Raw genomic sequence first — 21,336 nt, 5'->3', positions numbered from 1 at the left:
TGAAAGAAAGCGGCAAATGTTGTGTAAAAAGATTAATTGAAACTAGATGGTCCGCCCGATTTGACGCTGTAAATGCATTATTTAAAGACTACGAATCCATCAAACATATGTTTTCCAGTTAAACAATAACAGAGATGAAAAATCAGCAGATAGAAGTGAAGCCAAGGCACTGTACAATGTACAATAAAATGGATACCTTTGAGACAGCTCTATTGAGACTGATTTGGGCAAGAATTTTGGAACGAGTGAATGCAACAAGCAAAACGTTAGAAACTGTGGACTTAAACGTGTCAATTGGAGTAGAATTAGTGACATCTCTTTGAGCTTTGTTGGAGACGTAAGAAATAAGTTTAGCAAAATTGAACAAGAAGCGAAAATTTTCTTTTGCGATGGTGAGGATATCTCAAACATGTATACCCTATTCCACGAACATACGCCTGTTTTGGATTACTTCGACAACGAATATTCTACTGTGTAAAATAAGAAGAACGAAAGTAAATTGCAAATTACATTGTTGTTTATTGGAATAATTATTAACGCCATTTACTTTCGTACTTCTTATGTTGCACAGTAAAATATTCGTTGTCAAAGTAATCCAAATGAGGCGTATGTTCGTGGAATGGCCCATACTATACAACTGACCTTCAAAGATTAAAGAAAATAAAAACATTTTTCGAAGAAGCAGGTGAAAGTCAAATCATTTTAAAGGGGCAAGAAATATTCAGAATTGAAGTATTTAATGTTATATGCCATATTACTCAAGATCTTTTAAAGAATGCTACAAACTACAAGGATGTAACATCAGCTTTCAGATGTTCTTTTACGCTAGATAAAGAAGAAGTCAAGACGTCAATTAATACTTTATTTGAGAAATATAAAAAAGATGTTGATGAAACCAAAGAAAACTTGCATAATGAAATTACCCATTTTGTAACGTTATGCCAAAATTTAAATAAACATACATTTTATGAAAAATTTTATGTCATGCAGGATGTAAAGGCAACTTTTCCCAATATTTTAACTGCAAATTTATTTGACAATACTAAATTTCTAATGCGTCAGGCGAGCGGTCTTTTTCGGCTTTAAAAAGAATAAAAACATTTTTAAGGTCAAATTTGGGCCAAGAAAACTTGGACGCATTATCACTATTGTATATAGAGAATGAAGAACTGGAGAAACTGAATTGTGATAATATTATATGGCAGTTTGCGAATGCCAAGTCAAGAAAAAAAGTGATCTAATTTTTGTCTTTATGTATTTTTTAGAATATGTTTTTTGTTTGTCATGTGTTGTTTTGTAAAACTTTCTGGTTTTTATTTATGTTTTCAAATGTATTTTTTGGAATATTTTTTATAATAATAGTCTCCCGTTTTATACCGCTGACGCGCCTTTGGGATTATAGCAGGGTAGTCTGCTATATCTAGGGCCTACGGTATACAAGGAAGGTAACAGGGCCAGTGCTACGCTTCATCCGCCTATTATTACCCCTGGTCTAACCCAAGGTACTCATTTTATTCAGGCTGAGTCGACCTGGGGCTTATAGACATTTTAAAAATATTTAGTTGTTCTTGCCGACCGCGACGCTCGGATTTGAACCCCGGCCTACCAGCACGGGAGTCAAGCATACTACCGCCTGAGCTACGCCGGCCCAGGATTATTTTTTACGTTGGCTATTCTTGTTGCTTGTTTAAAAAAAATATTTTATGGATTTTACAATAAACCTTTATTGTTAATGCATGTCTTTTCTTGTTAAAAAACTGACAACGAATAGCAGTGAATGGGGCCCCTAAACCTCCAGCGCCCAGGGCTCGAAGTTAGGTTAAACCGGCACTGTCACCGAGTCCTGCTGCGGGTTATCCAATAATGCACAATAATATTGGGTATTGATAGTCTTACCTTTTTCAAGATATCTAATTAAAATTATTCCATGGTAATCAACGGGTTCATCAACGGTTACCAATCGATGTCAAAAGTCCGACGGATTGTGCTTCAAAAGGTCCAAACACTGCTGAGAAGTAGTCACACGATCATCTTTTAGGTCGATAATTTTTTCATATTCAAAGCTTCTTCAAGATCTGACTAGTTGTGCCGATTTAGGCACCTTCACTTTACGATCAGTTAGGATTTCGTGGATTTCATTCACATTTTCCAGTGTAACTGTATCGGTGGGCCGTCCAGTACGTGGCTCATCCAATGTAGATATACGGCCATTACTAAATTGACGGACAAAAATTTGACAGTACAGCCTGAAGGTGCACTAGTCCGATAATATTTATCCAGCTTTTCTTTTGTTTCCTTCGCCGTTTTATTTCTCAAATAATAATGTTTAATGAGACATCGAAAATCGTTTTTACAACTTTATTCAGCTATCAAAAAATATACTAATATCCGCATCGCGCTAAAATTTGACATGTATGCTTAAAAAAAGGTTAAACTTTACAGAACTAATGTTTTTTTGAGATCGCAGTGCCCTAATCGGCGGAGAAGGGTACTTCCAGGCCTTCAGATAATACAAAAATGGATATCGGGTACTATACAGGGTGTTTCATTAATAATTGTCCATATAGTAAATGGAGAAACCTTAGCACAAAATACGAAGATTTAACCTAAAACACTTAAATAAAATGTGGTTCCTTACTGAGTTACAGGGTGTTTCATCTTAAAATTTAAAAACTATTTTTGCTTAGCATTTTAAAACTATTCGACTTATTCTTTTCATACTTGGCAGGAAGTATAGGTACTGTACAAACTACTAAATTATGTTAAACAAACGTTTCTAACTATTACCAGAGGCGTACGACGGGGGAAAGTGAATGGTTGACCCTTTCCAAATTCTACGCCACTGGCGGAATTGCTATTTTAGTTCAATTTTTGGATTCTCCAATACTTTCTATCAACATAATATACTCTTCATTCGTAACGATAAAGTCATTAGTTTTCGAGATCTTTAAAGTTAAAAATTAAATGACACGGTCATTTTGATTAATGTATTGTGTCGCTTCATTTTTAATTTCAAATATCTCGAAAACTAATCATTTTATCGTTACGAATGAAGAGTATATTATTTACATAAAAAGTATTGTAAAATCAAAAAATTACACTAAGATATCAATTTCGCCAGTGGCATAGAATTTGGGAAGGGTCAACCTGCGACTATCCCCTGTCGTACGCCTCTGGTAGTAGCCAGAAACGTTTATTTATCTTAATTTAGTAGGGTGTACAGTAACTACACTTTCTGCCAAGTATGATAAGGATACGCCAAATAGTTTTAAATTACTGGGTACAAATAATTTTTAAATTTTAATCATATGAATCATATTATCATAAATTAATCAAAATAACTGTGCAGTTTCATATTTAACTTCAAATTTCTCGAAAACTAATGACTTTATCGTTACCAATGAAGAGTATATTATTTACGTAGAAAGTATTGGAGAATCTAAAAATTGCACCAAAATATTAATTCCTCCAGTGACGTAGAATTTGAGAAGAGTCAACCATTCACCATCCCCTGTCGTACGCCACTGGTAGTAGCTAGAAACGTTTGTTTATCATAATTTACTAGGGTGTATAGTAATTGCACTTTCTGCCAAGTATGAAAAGGATACGTCGAATAGTTTTAAAATGCTGAGCAAAAATAATTTTTAAATTTTTAGATAAAACACCCTGTAACTCAGTAAGGAACCATATTTTATTTAAATGTTTTAGGTTAAATCTTCGTATTTTGTGCTAAGGTTTCTCCAGTTACTATATGGACAATTATTAATGAAACACCCTGTATAACACAGAGATCAAAAAATAAATTTAAAACTAAAAATAATTTAGAGAGTATTTGATGAAGTTCTTACTTCTTACATTTGTCTCATTGTTAGTATTTCATTTTTTTAGGTAATAATTCAGACCCCGTGCTCAACTCCTCTTTCCCAAACGATCTTGAAGATCAGTTACTTCTGAATAGTTTAAGAGGAATTCCTCAGGGTGATGGACCTGCTGATTCCTCGGATGATGATGATAAAAGTGACGAAGGATCTGAAGAGATAGAAGACGACAAAGAAGAGGACGAAATGGAGGATGATCTTACTGGAGAAGCTGAAGACGAACCATTAAATTCTGGAGATGATGTTTCGGATGCTGATGGAACGGAAGAATCCTTTGAGACTGAAAATGTGATAGTATGCCAGTATGACAAGGTATATTTTAGGAAATGGACTGATTAATTCAGAAATTAGAAATTTTTGTAAATATTTATAAAAATTGTATGTTTTTGCTCTCTACTTCTTTTTCTATTTCAGCATTGAACTGCATCTGCAATTAAAAAAGATGTTCGTTCAAAAATATTTCCGCCGTGCTCTGCAAAGCAACAACAATACATGACAATACTGAAGACGTGCTATTAAACATAAAAATATATTATGGCAAGACTGTTGAAATTAGAAGGTAGCAATAAAAGAGCTCCATCCAAACCTAGAGATGGCTCTAGAAGATATCTAAACTGATAGCTAGAATGCTAATGGTCTACAGCAGCATACATATACCCTGCAGTTGTACCTAGACCAATAAAATATAGATATTTGCCTGGTCTCTGACAAAAGAAACGAAAGTTATAGTTACGAAGTTACACCATTCATCCAGCAAACGATGCAAGAGGTGGATAGGGAAGGTGAACAGATATCAATCCAAAAAAGGCACCGTATGACTTCATAACAGGATAGTATGACCTCATAATAGGAGAGCTCTTGAAAAAGTTGCCCAGAAAAGTAGTCGTTAACCTAACAAACCTATTCAATAGATTTATTAGACTTAAGTACTTCCCAAAGTGCTTGAAGGTAGCGGAAATAACTATGATAGCGAAACATGGGAAACCGTCAAATGATATGTCATCATATCGGTCGATATCGTTGTTACCAATGATTTCAAATTTGTTTGAAAAGCTACTGTTAAAAGGACTAAAACCTATAATAGAACAAAAATGTTTTATCCCACTGCATCAATTTGGATTTAGAAACAATCACGCAACAATAGATCAGGTTCATAGAATCACTGATCAATTAAAAAGCACTAGAATGCAAAAGGATATGTTCAGCGGTTTTTTTGCATGCTGTTCAGGCTCTTGACGAGTCTGGCATGATGGGCTAGAATACAGTGAGTTACTAAAATTATAAAATATGAAGATTGCTACTTAAATTTCAGAACAATAAATGCTGGATCCATTACTTTATCTGCTGTACACCTTCGATATACCAATATTAAACACCACTTGCTACGTTTGCTGATAACACAAGTATATTTTGTTGTTGATGATTATGAAATTAAAACAAGAGAAAAATTCCAAGGAATGCTCAACAAAGTCAATGCATGGACTAAGAAATCGCGTATCAAATTCAATGAGACCAAATGAATACAAGTAGACCTTACCAACAAAAAAATAAAATAAAACACCAATAATTAGGTGGCATTGGTATATCATATGCCAATATAGCGAAATAACGAGGGATGAATCTATAAGACAGATTGAGATAGAAAAAAAACATCAAAAAGAAGAAAACCAGAACTGAACGTCAAATACAAAAAACTACATTGACTCCTTGGAAGAAATTCCCAACTGGCAATACATAATAAGCTCCTGATATACAGGGTGTCCCAAAAGTAGCGGAACGGTCAAATATTTCGCAAAATAAACATCGGATGGAAAAAATGAAAAATACGTGTTCAATAATTTTCAAAAATCTATCCAATGACACCAAACACAATCCCCACTACACCCCTTGGAGGTGGGGTAGGGCAAGGGCGGATCCAGGACCGATTTTCAGGAGGGGGCCATGAACTTTTCTTGAGGAGGGGTATCAAGGGGTCTGGGGGTAATTTTTAAAAATTACGGTTAATGGTGAGTTTTCAGGCACTTTTCATACACTTTTGAGTGCTATAAAGACATTCAAAACTTATCCTTATTGAAGTATTATTAAAGCCAGTACCAATTTCTACACATTTCTTCGGATCCAAGTGCAGTTTTTTCAACAAGTTTAAATACCACTTTTCCCAATGCTTCTCCTGTCAGACCTTGTTCTTTCCCTCTTTCTTGATTTTCATTTATTTTTATGTTCCCATAAGCGTCAATGAACTTAACAAAGTTTTCACGAATGTTGTTATTGTATGTAGTATAATATGTATCTCAAATTTAGAGAAAGCTGTTTCACGTGGGATACGTCGGTCGTTTCGTCAAATAGGACAGAGTATTAATTTGCACTTTGAATCTGATTCATTATTTGTTCAATTATTTCTTCACCACAACACATTATCAAATGAGTTTGACTAGGCTGCTAATGTATGTTACTCGGGAAGATGCTGTGGATAGGTGTTGTTTAAGAGCCTTATCTCCTGATGCGATTTTAAACATCAACAATTCCCCAGCTCCAGCATCTTCGTCCAGAAGCAGAAGGCCATCATCACGATGGCCTCTTAGAGAAATATTTTATCGACCTAAGAAAACTATATGACTACTATTGGTCGTAGTCTTTCTCTACTTTTTTGTATCTGTTTAGACCTCTGAGAATCTATCTGTTTAATGACCGACTTTTGCGAGTACGATCACTTGGACCACATAGAAAATCTAGGCCCACCTGAAAGCACTCTTTGTGGTATGATGTTTTTCATGGATTTGTATGACTCCGTCTTTGCCCATGAGTTTGACGAAAAATGTTAAACGTCTCGTGACAAGGCTTTGGGCTGTCATTGTCATCCCTTTGTTGTGACCATATTTTTTATTAGAAAAATAAAATGCAATACTTGCAAAACAATCCCTGTTGAATGTGCAAAAGTACCAACCAACTCCTTTGTTCTGAGTTTCTAAGTGCTGATGACCCAAGTAACGCTTCATTTATTTTTTATTATTTGTGCGTACAGAGTACAGAATATGGAAATTGATACGATTTTGATGGTTGCCAAGGCCGTTCTAACAATTGGTACTTTGTAAAATTATCAACATTTTGATTTACAAAACATTATTATGTCATTCTTGAAGCTTCTGTTACTGGTTTTGTTCAATTCTACTTCAGAAGACATATTTATCCCCTGTTTTGTACATAATATATTATATGTGTTTGAAACTAAAAACTTCTTGGGGTAGGGGGTAACTTTAAAATCTTAAATGGAAACCCCCAGCTTTTATTGTAGATTTGGATTCCTTACATAAAAGTAAGCAACTTTTATTCGAGACATTATTTCGAATTGTGGATAGATGGCGCTATAATCGGAAAAAACGTTCTACCATATGTAAATTATAGAAACGGTCTACTATCTCGAGAAATAAACTTTCAAATGAAAAACCAAAAAATACGTTCTTAAAATTTTTCAAAAAACTACCGAATAACGCCAAATATGACCCTCCACCCTACCCCCTGGAGGTGGGGTGGAGGTAACTTTAAAATCTTAAATAGGAACCCCCATTTTTTATTGCAGATTTGGATTCATCATAAAAAAATTAGCGACATTTATTCGAAATATTTTTTGGAATTGTTGATGGATGGCGCTATAATTGGAAAAATACGATTTTTTAGCGCCATCTATCAACAATTCTAAAAAATGTTTCGAATAAATGATACTTATTTTTTCATGGGGAATCCAAAACTGGCGCCATCTATCCGCAACTCGAAAAAATGTCTCCTCCAGGGGGTAGAGTGGGGGATCGTGTTTGATGTCTTTGGATAGATTTTTGAAAATTATTGAACACGTATTTTTCAATTTTTCGATCCGATGTTTATTTCGCGAAATATTCGACCGTTCCGCTACTTTTGGGACACCCTATATAAAAAAGTACTGAAGCCGTTATGGACATATGGCATACAGCTCTGATGATGTGCCAGTGCCAGCTCCATCAAAATGTGCCAAACTTTCCAGAATAAAGTACCAAGTAGGAATATTGTAAATGCTCTCTGGTACGTAAGAAATAGCGACTTACAGAGATACCTAAGTATGGAAATGGTTGCAGATGTGATTAAAATATTTGCAAAGAAGCATGAAAACAGACTTCTTAACCATGTGAATGTGGAGTCTATTCAGCTCCTGGATCAACATGGAGTAGTGAGAAGACTCAGAAGAACTAACCGTTTGAGTTATTATAAAACTTTTTGATTCCATGTAAATATTTTAGCTTTAAAAGCAGAGTAATGTGCGTATAATTGTTAAATTATATATATATATATATATATATATATATATATATATATATATATATATATATATATATATATATTGATGTGATCTTGATTATTGATATGAGGTAATATTCTTATATGTCATTTAATTTAATCAATGCATTAATAATAATCTAATTAATTTACCAGATCACATATCAATATGTTTTCAATCCCAGGGCGAATTATAAAATTAATTACTTACTCTCGTGGGTTCCAAGTATTCCTCAATGGTTCCTAATCGGGATAGGAAAGAAAAGAGTAAAATAATACACACATATGGGTTACAATTATAATCAAAATATTGTTTATTTTATTTAAATGGCAATCACTGCTTAATATTTGCTAGATCTTATTTTTCTTAAACATAACATTTACAAATGGGAATCTTATTTCCTTTTGGTTTCCAATTGAAAGTTTTTATTAACATTTAACTATTAGGATTTATTAGCAACAATTCTATTTAAGTTTGATGAAGCTTTTCTGATATTATTTATTATGTTCTTCAATTTTTAATGTGGTATTTAATACGAAAAACCCATACATTCATGTCCAAACAAATGAGACTGACCTCTTTCTGGTGAACTGAGAATGTCTTCACACAAGACCCGTTTCCTGCTATCCTTGGCTGCGATCAAAACCTCGTCCTGGCTTTCAGTAATGTTCTCCTTTGAAAACTAGCTCGTATAGCTCTCGTTCCTGCTTCTGTCGTGATGCTGTATTCTACCTTTTTCGAAACTGCAATCAGCTACCGGGACACTCTTGGCTCAAGGAGGTTCTTTTACTCTCAACCTGGCCTACCTCTCGTTCCACGATAGATACTCCACACTCACGGAACTACACCGGCTTTCTCACTCTCCGTACACTACCGTCTACTACTGGACTTCTCTTCTCGACAGCTCAAAACATTCTGATCTCTATTTGTCATTCATTCCCCTACTTTCTAAATATCCCTTCCAGATTCACAAATCAACCTTCCACCACCAACTCTCATTCGCAGTATTCCTCAAAACCAATTTTTAATCTTTCTAAATATGCTTAATGGATTTCCAAAAAAAATAGTTAATTCCCATTCTAAAATTACTTTCTACTATTTACAAAATTTAATGACCTATTCTCTATTTCAACTGAGTCTTATTTAGCATCGGCTAATGATCGAACCTTCCGCGAACAACGATAATGACCTATTATCGATTCCAACTGAGTCTTATTTAGCATAGGCTAATGATCGAACCTTCCGCGAACAACGATAATGGTACGCGCCATTCACTTTGTTTATTCTAAGCGCATTTTCCCGAGTTTCGTTTAATCACTTCTTAAAATTAAATATAACAATTTGTTGTATACAGGTTGTTCTACATTTATATGCCCGTGGTTGAGAAAATTGAAAATATTTTATATTAAATTGAATCCTTTTTATAATTATCAAAATTTAATTTTCATATCAAATAGAAATATAACAAAATATATATATATATATATATATATATATATATATATATATATATATATATATATATATAACCGGTTCTATAGCGTTCTACGCCTTCCGGTACTCAATCGCCAAGCCTATCGATCTAGCCAGTCTCTTTCTTGAAGATTTCTTTCTAACATGGCTTTTGTAATTCCTTGTTTCCAGGAGGTCGGTGGCCTTCCTCTTTTCCGTTTTTCTGGCGGTATACATCTCATTGTAATTTTTGGTAATCTTTCATCCCCCATTCGTTGGACGTGTCCATACCAAGTAAGTTGGTTTCGTTGTACCTCTTCCACTATTGTTTTCTGCTTACCTACTTTTTCTCTGATCTGTTCATTTCGAACATGGTCACATCTAGATATTCTGGCAGATCTTCTAAAAAAATCCATTTCAGTAGTAAGCAGCTTATTTTCGGATTTTTTTGTCATTTGCCACACTTCGGAGCCGGAGCCATACGTTAAAATTGGTTTCAGAATAGCGTCGTACGTTCTTATTTTTGTATTTAAATTTATGTTATATTGCCACAAGACTGGGGTTTAGGGCTCTAGTAACCTTTCTAGCCTTCGTCACTCTATCATCTATACTGGGTTCCGTTCTTCCACTATTTGTTAATTTAATCCCTAGATATATATACTCTGTACAACCCCTGATGTAGTCACTTCCGTTCCGTCAAGGTCTAGGTCTTTCTGTTGTATTTGGTTCAGCTTATTTTCGGATTTTTTTGTCATTTGCCACACTTCGGAGCCGGAGCCATACGTTAAAATTGGTTTCAGAATAGCGTCGTACGTTCTTATTTTTGTATTTAAATTTATGTTATATTGCCACAAGACAGGGGTTTAGGGCTCTAGTAACCTTTCTAGCCTTCGTCACTCTATCATCTATACTGGGTTCCGTTCTTCCACTATTTGTTAATTTAATCCCTAGATATATATACTCTGTACAACCCCTGATGTAGTCACTTCCGTTCCGTCAAGGTCTAGGTCTTTCTGTTGTATTTGGTTACCGATGTGTAGATATTGTGTTTTCTTTATGTTTACCTCTAAACCCCATTTCGTGTATTCTTCCATAAATTTTCTCGTCATATATTCTAAGTCTTCCTTGTCTTGGGCAATTACCACCTGGTCGTCTGCGTAGTTCAAAGTGTATAATGTTATGTCTCCGATTGGTATACCCATACCACTGCATTTCTGCTTCCAAAGTCTGAGAGCACCGTCTGTATATATAGTGAAAAGAATGGGAGATAAACAGCACCCTTGTTTAAGGCCTTTTGTTACTTGGAAGCTAGATGACAGATGGTTAACTCTCTTTCCCCTTGACATAGAATCTTTATAGAGGCATTTTATGGCTTTGATGACAGTTGCAGATATGTGTGCATTGTCCAAAACCTCCTACAATTTTTTCACGGGCACTGTGTCATATGCCTTCGTTAGGTCGACACAAAGTATATGTGTGTCTTGTCCACGTTCTAGTATTTTTTCCATAACCTGTGTTAGACAGAATATATTATATCAATCGTAGATCGACCGGCCCTGAAACCTGTTCTTCGGATTCATAGGGTTGATATTTATTGTTGGTTGTTAAATTAAACCCATTTAAACAAAATTGAGGAATACCATTAAGGAGAACTCAACAAACATTAGCATTAAGATTATTGTACGAACAAAATTGTTCCTAGTTTAATTTTTGTGACTAGTTGTAAAAATCCAAAGTACCGCCTAGATGTTTTATACAAAAAAATCCTAAATCCATTACCTACTACAGTAGGTAATGACTTTCTGGCGTATTTTATTTACAAACATTGTATTTTTCTGATTATTTGTTAATGTAAACTTCCTTAAGAATATCGTTCTCAGATCTCTTCTTCATATAATGTGTCTATAGGTTTTTATAATACTGTTATTCAACTGTCATCATATTTGTTTTAGATTACAAGAAGCAGAAATAGATGGAAGTTCCACCTGAAAGATGGCATCATGAACTTAAAGGGTGAAGATTTTATTTTTCAGAAGGCAAATGGAGATGCTGAATGGTAATAAGGAAGAAAGCTAGATAAATTTTTTATTTGATGTTGTGATTTTTACGATGGACTCATTTTATTTTGTATTACTAAATGAAGTGATTTCTAGTTAACAACCAAAAGTTACCATACGTGACTGAATATTCCCCACAGACAAAAGTGACTATCCTTGTTGATAATCCGACGTATCAAAAAGAGTCTTTAAGTATGGGTATATTAATGATTCAAACTTCATTGAGTGTGTGTGTGTCAAGTGTCAAGTTTGTGTGTCCTAAAAATAGGACATATTTTAAAACGTAATTGGTGTAAGGGCTATATACACGGGGAGATACAGGGAGATATTAGATAGAAGTTCAACCACGATCTGAGTGGTTCTGCTCTTTGCAATACTGGAAGTTTAAAGGAGGTACTTACTATTATTTGTGTTTCATATATTAATAGTGGCGGATCTTAATATTTATTAAGATAAATTAAAACCATAATTAAAACAACGCCATTTCAAGATACAACATTTATTAACTGTCATTATTGGTCGACAGTGACTTATTACATTGAGAGTGTCTACTGCCACCTATGTACGTAATGATACAAGTATCATATGTAACATCCCCCTCTTTATACAAAGTACTTATAGCTAATATGTAACAAAGTCATCAAACCTTTGTGGTCGTTTAATACACCTACCAGGCCTTGAACTTTTATTCAGGCTTACACCCACGCCTGGATCATTGATATTACCACTAACATTTTGCTGTTCCTCATCTTTGTCATAACTATTATTATTACATTCTGTACTTTCACTATAGTCAAAGTTATCTGTGCTACAAGATGGATTGATCAAAGTCTCATTTTTAGTGTGTTTAAGAAAGGAAGAATTTCTTCTATACGTGTGACCACTTTGGTCTTGAACAATATATGACCTTGGTGCTGGGTATTCTTCAACTACTTTTGCCGGTTCCCACGACGTATCTTCCTTTCTTACTTTCACTAGTACATTGTCGTTTAATTGAAAATTACATCTTTCCTTAGCCGTTTTGTCATGATGATCTTTTGTTATCCCTTGCCTCTGTAACCTTTTATCATATACATTTACAACTTTTGGTTGTAATATATTGTTTGATACTGGCAAACTTGACCTTAAAACTCTACTACTCAAAAGTTCGGCAGGTGATACATTAAAACCACACAATGGGCTGTTTCTGTACTTTAGCAAATAATAAAAAAGATCATCATAATTTGAACACTTCCTTAACATTTGTTTGCAAATACCTACAGCCTTTTCGGCTAAGCCATTACTTCTGGGATATCTTGGACTGGAAAACGAGTATTCAATATTATAGTAGTTACAAAATTTTTTGAATTTAATACTGTTATATGGTACATTGTCAGACACAAATTTTCTTGGCAAGCCATGTGTAGCAAATACGTTTTTTAGCTGTGAAATAACTTCACTGATACTCTTACTTCTTATTCTAATGAGCTCAATCCAATTACTGTAATAATCAAATATGACTAAGTATGACTTTCCACCAAAGTCCAAGATATCTGAAGCAACTATCTCAAAAAGAAGCTTGGGCACTTCATGACACATAAGTGGTTCCCTTTCACAGTTTCTACTATAAGTTTCCATGTTCGACACTTACTAATAAATTCCTGTATATCCGAGGACATACCAAGTCAGTAAAAAAGTTTTCTTGCTTTTGCTTTAGTTTTTCTATCTCTAAATGAATCTTATGCAGCTGATTTAACATATGCAATCTAAGAGTTTTAGGAATGCAAACACGATCATTATAAAAAATTATGACATTCTTGACAAGCAAATCATCTTTAAGTTTCGCAAATTGTTTAATTTCTGTTGATTCCGAAAAATTTTTATCTGGCCAGCCCTCTGAACAATACTCTTTTACAACTTTAAAATCTAGGTCAGCCTTTGTTTTGTTTTTGATATCATGCAACCGATTTAGTGTTATTGGAAGATCTCTTTCAACACAATGTACTACCTCTGAAAAATCTATGTCCTCCTTTACTTTATCTTTTATGAATGATCTGCTCAACAAGTCAGCAATGTACATCTTATTTCCGGGCAAGTATTCAATCTTAAAATTATATTTTAAAACTTTTAGTCGCATTCTTTGAAGTCGAGAGGTAATTTTATTTATATCTTTTAACTGAATTCTTACTAAAGGTTTATGATCAGACTGCACTAAAATATCCTGACCATATACAAACTGATGAAATTTTAAAAGACAAAAACACACTGCTAGATACTCTTTCTCAATTTGTGCAAACCTACACTCACTCTCAGTCAGTCTTCTGGAACAAAAGCCTATGGGCTTCCCTTCTTGCATAAGACAACCCCAATACCATTCTGACTTGCATCAGCTTGTATAACTAATGGCAACTTACTATCAAAAATTTTTAAGGTCGGCAAGTTGCTTATTACAGCTTTTAAACTTTGAAACGCACTATCATGTTCACTAGTCCAAAGATATTCTACATCTTTTTTGATTAAATTTCTTAATGGTTCAACAATACTCGATAAATTTGGAACATATTTTGTTAAATAATTTGCCATTCCTAACAAACTCAACAACTCTTTTTTATTTTTAGGCACCTCCAAGCTCAAAATGGCTTTAACATAACTGTTGTCTGGTTTAACTCCTTCCTTTGAATATATTTGACCTATGTATTTAACCTCACCCACCTTATACTGCAACTTACTTTCTTTCATTAAACCTAACATTATACTTTCTCGCTCTTTCTAACACTTCCATCATTATTTTATCATGCTCATCTACACAACTTCCTGCTACTATAATGTCATCAAAGTAGATTTGCACTTTTAAATCACCAAACATTTTTTCATTGATTCTCTGGAATACTTCTGGGCTAGAAGCCAAGCCAAAAGGCAAGCGTTTAAGTCTGTATTTACCAAAAAGTGTTATAAAAGTGCAGATTTTACTGCTTTCACTATCGAGTGGAATATGGTAAAAACCCTCTTTATGTCAAGCACTGAAAATACACACTTACCCTGCAGCTTTGTACCTATTTCTTCTGAAGTAGGAATAGGGTGGCTATCCAAACAAATGTTTTGATTAAGATGAAGAGGATCTAGACAAATCCTTAGAGCACCATTAGGCTTTTCTACACAAACAATGTTGTTCACCCCACTCTGAGAGTCCATCAGCTTTCTCTATTATTTTGTTTCTTACCATTTTTTCCAACGTTGCCTTTAATTTTGTTTTGACTTTATCTGGCAACCTTCTACAACTGCTTACTACTGGAACATAGTTATTTTTTAAGACTATTTTATAGACATAAGGAACTTTACCAGTCCCTTTAAATACATCACTGTTATCATTAATAAACTTGTTTTTTAAGTTATCCGTGCAACTGCCTTGCAACTGTACCTCTTCAACTCTCTTTATTAAATTTAATCGTTTACAAGCATTTAACCCAAACAAAGGCTTACCTACATTATTAACAACAATGAACTTTATTTTATATTCTTTACGTCTGACAACACACCTAAGATTTACATGACCAATAGCATTTAGGCTATTATTGCCATATATGACATTAACACATGATTTTCATTAACTATTTCCTTGCTAGCATTACATTTTTTGACAACATCTAGAGGTAAAACATTACACTGAGCACCACAATCTAGCTTTATATCCAAAAACTCATTATTAACTAATACAGTTTCAACCCACTCTTTTCCTTTCTTATTGTATTGTAACGTGCTAACATTACCTACCTCTATCATGCCTACAATGTCTTCGTCGCTGCTTTGTTCTACCTCATGTACATTTCGTTGAATAAATTGCTTAGACCTACTATATTGTGATTTTTTCACTCTACACCATACAGCAAAATGGTTAACTTTACCACATTTATTACATACCTTTCCATAAGCATAACAATGTCCCTTGCCATGGTTGAGACCACATCTAAAACAGTCATAGGATTCCTTACCACTTTTATTAAACTCTTGTCTCCCAACAGCTTCACTTTGTTTTCTTCCTTCACTTTGTTTTCTTCCTTCACTAATGAGTTTTTTCTTTATAACAGCATCAACTGTTTCTTGACCTTGTAAACTTCTCACCTGAATTTTTGTTGCTTCTGACGACCTACACATTTCTTCAGCAGTCTTCAGATCTAAATTATCTTTACTGAGTAACTTTTCTTGCATATTCGGGTCGCGAATGCCCAACACTATTCTATCTTTAATGAGTGACTCTTCTTGAGTGTCAAAATTACAGGTTTTTGCCATTACTTTTAAGTCTTTTAAAAAGTTGCCAAAACTTTCACTTTCAGCTTGTGAACCGGAAAAAATTTAAACCTGTGATATGTCACATTACTACCATGACACCACAGTGTTTCAAATTCGTTCGGTTCTGCGCATGACGTCAATACGTGACTAGTTAGCTGCGCCAATTTGAAATAAACTATGGATAACATGAAGAGTGGAAGCATTCTGGTAACAAAATTACGGATTATTTATGTTAAATTTCTTTTTACGAAACGTAGTGATAAAGTAATGGATATAAACTTTTGTGAATTATGGATCTATTGAAGATAAAATAGGCAAATGTGCACTCAAAATAGTGATGTTTTCATTAAAATTATTATCACACTAACGTAATTATGACATTCACCGAATACAACGAGAAAAACCTTATTACTACCTACTAAATTTCAATACTTTCCGTTATTAAAAAGGTTTTTCGCATCTACATCAGTCCCGTCTTTGAGAGGATGTGGAATCTTATTTTCGTTAGAGGTTTGGTCATCACATCTGTAACTTGTTCTGCAGTGGAAATTTGTGTGAAGGCTTTTTAGTTTGATCACAATTTCTTAGGTTATATCTTCCTGTTTCCATATCTACCGATTCTTTTATGGTCATCTTCACCATTCTGTGAGATTATTTCAGTATCGATCTCATTTTGTTCTAATTGAGAAATAGCTATATAATGATGGTCATTTTTAGAATTATTTTCTATAAGGAGGTATTGTAGAGGCCATTGAACTCATTTCTGACAACCAGTTTTTCCAAATGTTTAACCTGTTATATAAATAGCAGAAACAAACAACAACAAATGACAAAAATGTCGGGATCGTCACGTATTGACGTCACTTGACATTTGACAGGAGGTGCGTGGTGTCATATCTTCGGTTTCATTATATCATGATTACTACGTGGTTTACAATACTGATCAAAAGCTTCCGTTATCTTTTTATAATCCTTCTTGTCGGCCTCCGAAAGGTTAAGGGTGTTGTACACATCTAGGGCTTCCTCCCCAGCAGCAGTTAGAAACAGGGCTACTTTTCTTTCATCAGACTTTTCTTCCAGGCCTGCAGCCAACAAATACAAATCAAATTGTTTGAACTTTTCATAACTTTTTGCCACGTTTTGGTCAAAATAAATGGGTGACGGCAACTTCAAATCCATTTTTAGTTTGGTTTATCTTTCTTTTTATCGAAACTATTTCCTTACTTAAAGGCTCCATTTAGTGTTACATACCTGACACCATGTTTCATATGTTAATAGTGGCGGATCTTAATATTTATTAAGATAAATTAAAACTATAATTAAAACAACGCCATTTCAAGATACAACATTTATTAACTGTCATTATTGGTTGACAGTGACTACATTGAGAGTGTCTACTGCCACCTATGTACGTAATGATACAAGTATCATAATATGTAACAATTTGTGAAAAAAATCCACGTGTTTCCTGTGACATTTTCCTCTGAAAATTAGATTTTACATATCCATAGGTCAAGATAGTATCGATTTTATGAAGAAAATTTTTTAAAATTAGAAAATTTTATCTTAAATAAGAAAATTTAATTTTAATTTCTTAATTTAAATAATATTAAGGTTAAATTTTCTTCATAAAATCGATAGTATCCTGTCATTCTATGGATATGGAAAGACTCAGAAATTCATTGCAACACACCATTTTTGTTTCATGGAAAATGCCGGATTTTTCCACAAATTGTAAGTACCTCATCTAACCGTCCAGTATTGCAAAGGACTCGGAAAATCGTGGCTGAACTTCTATTTAATATCTTCCCGTTTAATATGATTGTATTAGTGAAGTATTCCAATTCTGATTATTTAACGCTCCCAGGTTTATATACCTATGGTCTGTACAGTATAATCCCCGATGTACGTCATTATCTACGTCAGAGATCCAAGTTGACATTGTTACCAAATTACAAAAACATTCCTGAATTAATTTTAAATCAAATATATCACACAATTATTGCAATACGTTAAAACAATTTAGGCCGCTTGTCTAATATAAGAAAGTAAAATAAAATTAAAATAATAACACTTTTTCCATCACTTATTTATTTTGAATTGTTTTGTTACAGTTACAACCAGATTTTCAAATGTTAATCGATCATTTCTCTTCAGATTCATTTAAGTTTCAGTTTTCTGATCGATACATATGATGGTGTATGGTGTTATATAATTTCTGAACAATGTAAAAAGAGTGTTGTGCTTAAAAGTTACACACTAGTACATGCTTCTGTTTCTAGATTTTAGTCTCTCTTATACTTCATCTTCTTTTTTCATCCACCTTGTGTTTTTTAGAAAAACTTTGGTTCATCATCAGTTTAAACCTATAAAAAATTTAACTTAATGTTAATGATCATAGAGCCATATAGTATAACATCAAATATAATTATACAGGGTGTTTCATTAAGCATTGTCCATATCGTAACTGGAGAAACCTTATCACAAAATACGAAGATTTAACCCAAAACACTTAAATAAAATATTTCTTCCTTAACGAGATACAGAGTGTTTTATTACAAATGTTCTAAAATGATTTTAACCCATTGTTAGTTAAACCGGGAGCAATCGCGCCGTTAGAAAAAATCGTAACATTTTATCCTTTTCCGTGATAACTTGATGAAAAATTTTGCAAAATAACTTTCCACTCGTAAGTGCCTCGAGGAAGATTGTAGTAATGCATGGACATTTCTTTTTAACTTTTTTTATTTTTTTTATTTTTAAATTTTTTTGTGTGGAATTTATGGCTTTGGTGAGAACCAATTAGCTTTAAAATTGTTAGAAATAGATATTTTTCTACAACCACTATTCAAAGTGCACTTTTCTGCACAGTTTTATGTTAACAAAATTGATATTTTCTCAGAGTATAAGATTTATGACATTACATTCTACAATAAAATCATAAATATAATTATAACATGTTTAAATGATATGGTTTTATTTAAGATATTAGATTTGATAGTGCTTTTCAAAAAAGAACCGATTTAACTCATGTCCGAGAAATCTGAAAAAAATAGCTACTTAACACATTATTTTTCAACTTTAATTTGGTATTTTACAAATGACTACCTCATTCTGAGGTTACATATTCTGTTTACATCTGTGGTTAAAACGTAGACAAATATACAACCTGTAAGACAATTATTATACTTAATTATAGAATAGAAATTAAATTATGGATGTTACAACTGTTTTATTGTACAATTTTTATTCTTAATAAATATTTTAAAATTATCAATTTACGAATAAGGATTAAGCAACCTCAGCAAGATACGTCGAATGAAGTAGGTATGGTGGAAATCCGTGACTGCATAAATATTACGTCAAATGTGACATTATTTTGTAATAATTTATTTAAAATAGTTCAAATTAAAACAAATTAAGGCAGTGCATTAATTTTTTAACTGATTTCTGTGTAATTTGTTTAGGTATAAGGAATTTAAATTGATTAGTATTAATTAAATACAGTTTAAAATTTATAATTTATTATAACAAATCTTCGTTTGGAAATTGTGATTATTTTTAGCAAAAACTGTGGTTGTAGAAAAAGTATAGTGTCTAACGCGTGCAGAAAGGTAATTTCTCACTTCGTTCGTAACTTTTTAAACTCATGAGAAATTAGTACCTTTCTGCACTTGTTGCACAATATACTATTTTAACATAACAAGTAAATAAAAATATTATAAAATAGAAATTTGTTTTAAGTTCGTATTTAAATTCGCATTGTGAGATTTTTTCTCTACGCGCGACTACTTACGTGACAGAAGTGAGCGCGACTACTCCCGAGTTAAAGCACAATATTTTTTTGTTCAAACTTGACACACAGTTTACACATGTTAGGATACTTTAACTAGTGTTAAAAGATAGTTTTTCGATGTTACCAGAGTCGTGTTGTAGGGATATATACTTCCTTTTCGCCCCTTTACCCCCCTTACAAACTACGCCACTGTCATAATAATCATTTCAGCATGTTTTTTTGATTCTTCGTTACTTTTTACGTAAATATCATCCTTTTGTCTCAATACGATAGAGTAAGTAGTTTTCAAGTTATTTGCGTTTTAATGTAATGAATTCAATATGATTATGTATTTTAAACATATAATCTTATTGAACGTAGTTTAAAATACATAGTTTTATGGAATCCATTATCTTTAAATGCAAATAACTTAAAAACTGCTTATTCTATCGCAATGAGACCAAAGGATGATATTTATGTAAAAAGTAACAAGGAATAAAAAACTCGGTATAATATCTCTACAGCAAGCCTCTGGTAACATCGGAAAACTATTTTTTAACACTAGCTAGGGAGCGTTCAAGTATTACGTAACGCGATTTTTGAAGATTTTTGACCCCTTCCCCCCCCTACGTAACGCACCCTAATGGGCGTTTAACTATTGCGTAACGCAATTTTTGAAGATTTTTGCCCCCCCCCCCCAACCTGCGTTACGTAATACTTGAACGGCCCCCTAGAGTATCCTAACATGTGTAAACTGTTTGTTAAGTTTGAACAAAATATATTGGAAAGGGTTAAAACAATGGGATAAAATCATTTTAGAATATTTGTAATAAAACACTGTATTTCGGTAAGGAGAAATATTTTATTTAAGTGTTTTGTGTTTTGTGCTAAGGTTTCTCCAGTTACTATATGGACAATTCTTAATGAAACACCCTGTATATTATATATAAATATATTATACTACTTAGTAAATAATAAAAACAAATCTGAAGTGTCAACACCGCAACTGTCAAATAAGTGTTACCAATTTATGCGAAAATGCCAAATGCCACCTTCGTTCGATTGCAGTTGAATCGGTCATTATGAAAAGGGGTCATCTCCACTTTTTTAACATTTGTACTTTCTGTCGAATTTGTATTTAATACACATAAACACGTCTATTCCAAAGGAAAAGAAAGGAAAAGCGGTAGGACCAGATGATATTCCTGGGGAAGTATGGAGAGCATTGGGAGAGACAGGAACAAGGTGGCTAGCAGGTCTATTTAATAGAATTATGGTAGTTGGACAAATGCCAGACGAATGGAGAAGCAGTATGCTGGTACCTGTTTACAAAAACAAGGGAGATATACAACAGTGTACAAACTACAGGGCTATAAAACTGCTTAGCCACACCATGAAAATATGGGAAAGAGTAATTGATAGACGGATACGTGAAGAGACCGAAATATCCGAGAATCAATTTGGCTTTATGCAGGGTAGATCAACAACAGATGCAATTTTCATTATAAGGCAGTTGATGGAAAAATACAGGAGTAAAGAAACAAACGCTCATATGGTATTCATTGATCTTGAGAAAGCATATGATAGAGTTCCTCGAGAGAT

At 33.4% G+C, this 21,336-nt stretch overlaps 1 protein-coding gene across 2 annotated transcripts in view; it reads left to right on the top strand.

The window, feature by feature from the left end:
* Nucleotides 1–20,939, top strand: part of LOC114336105 (transcription initiation factor IIA subunit 1-like) — a 221,421-nt gene extending 200,482 nt beyond the window's left edge. For both annotated transcript variants that reach the window (XM_050663371.1, XM_050663370.1), the window contains exons 5-6: nucleotides 3,889–4,190; nucleotides 11,589–20,939. In XM_050663371.1, coding sequence (XP_050519328.1) covers nucleotides 3,889–4,190; nucleotides 11,589–11,696 — 410 coding nt within the window. In that variant the 3' untranslated portion in view covers nucleotides 11,697–20,939. The remainder of the gene's footprint in view (nucleotides 1–3,888; nucleotides 4,191–11,588) is intronic.
* Nucleotides 20,940–21,336: the final 397 nt, after the last annotated feature.

Source organism: Diabrotica virgifera, chromosome 10, assembly GCF_917563875.1.
Source record: "Diabrotica virgifera virgifera chromosome 10, PGI_DIABVI_V3a".
Classification (NCBI taxonomy): Eukaryota; Metazoa; Arthropoda; class Insecta; order Coleoptera; family Chrysomelidae; genus Diabrotica; species Diabrotica virgifera.
Note: the sequence above shows the minus strand (reverse complement) of the source record. Positions and strands in the feature narration are given on the sequence as shown.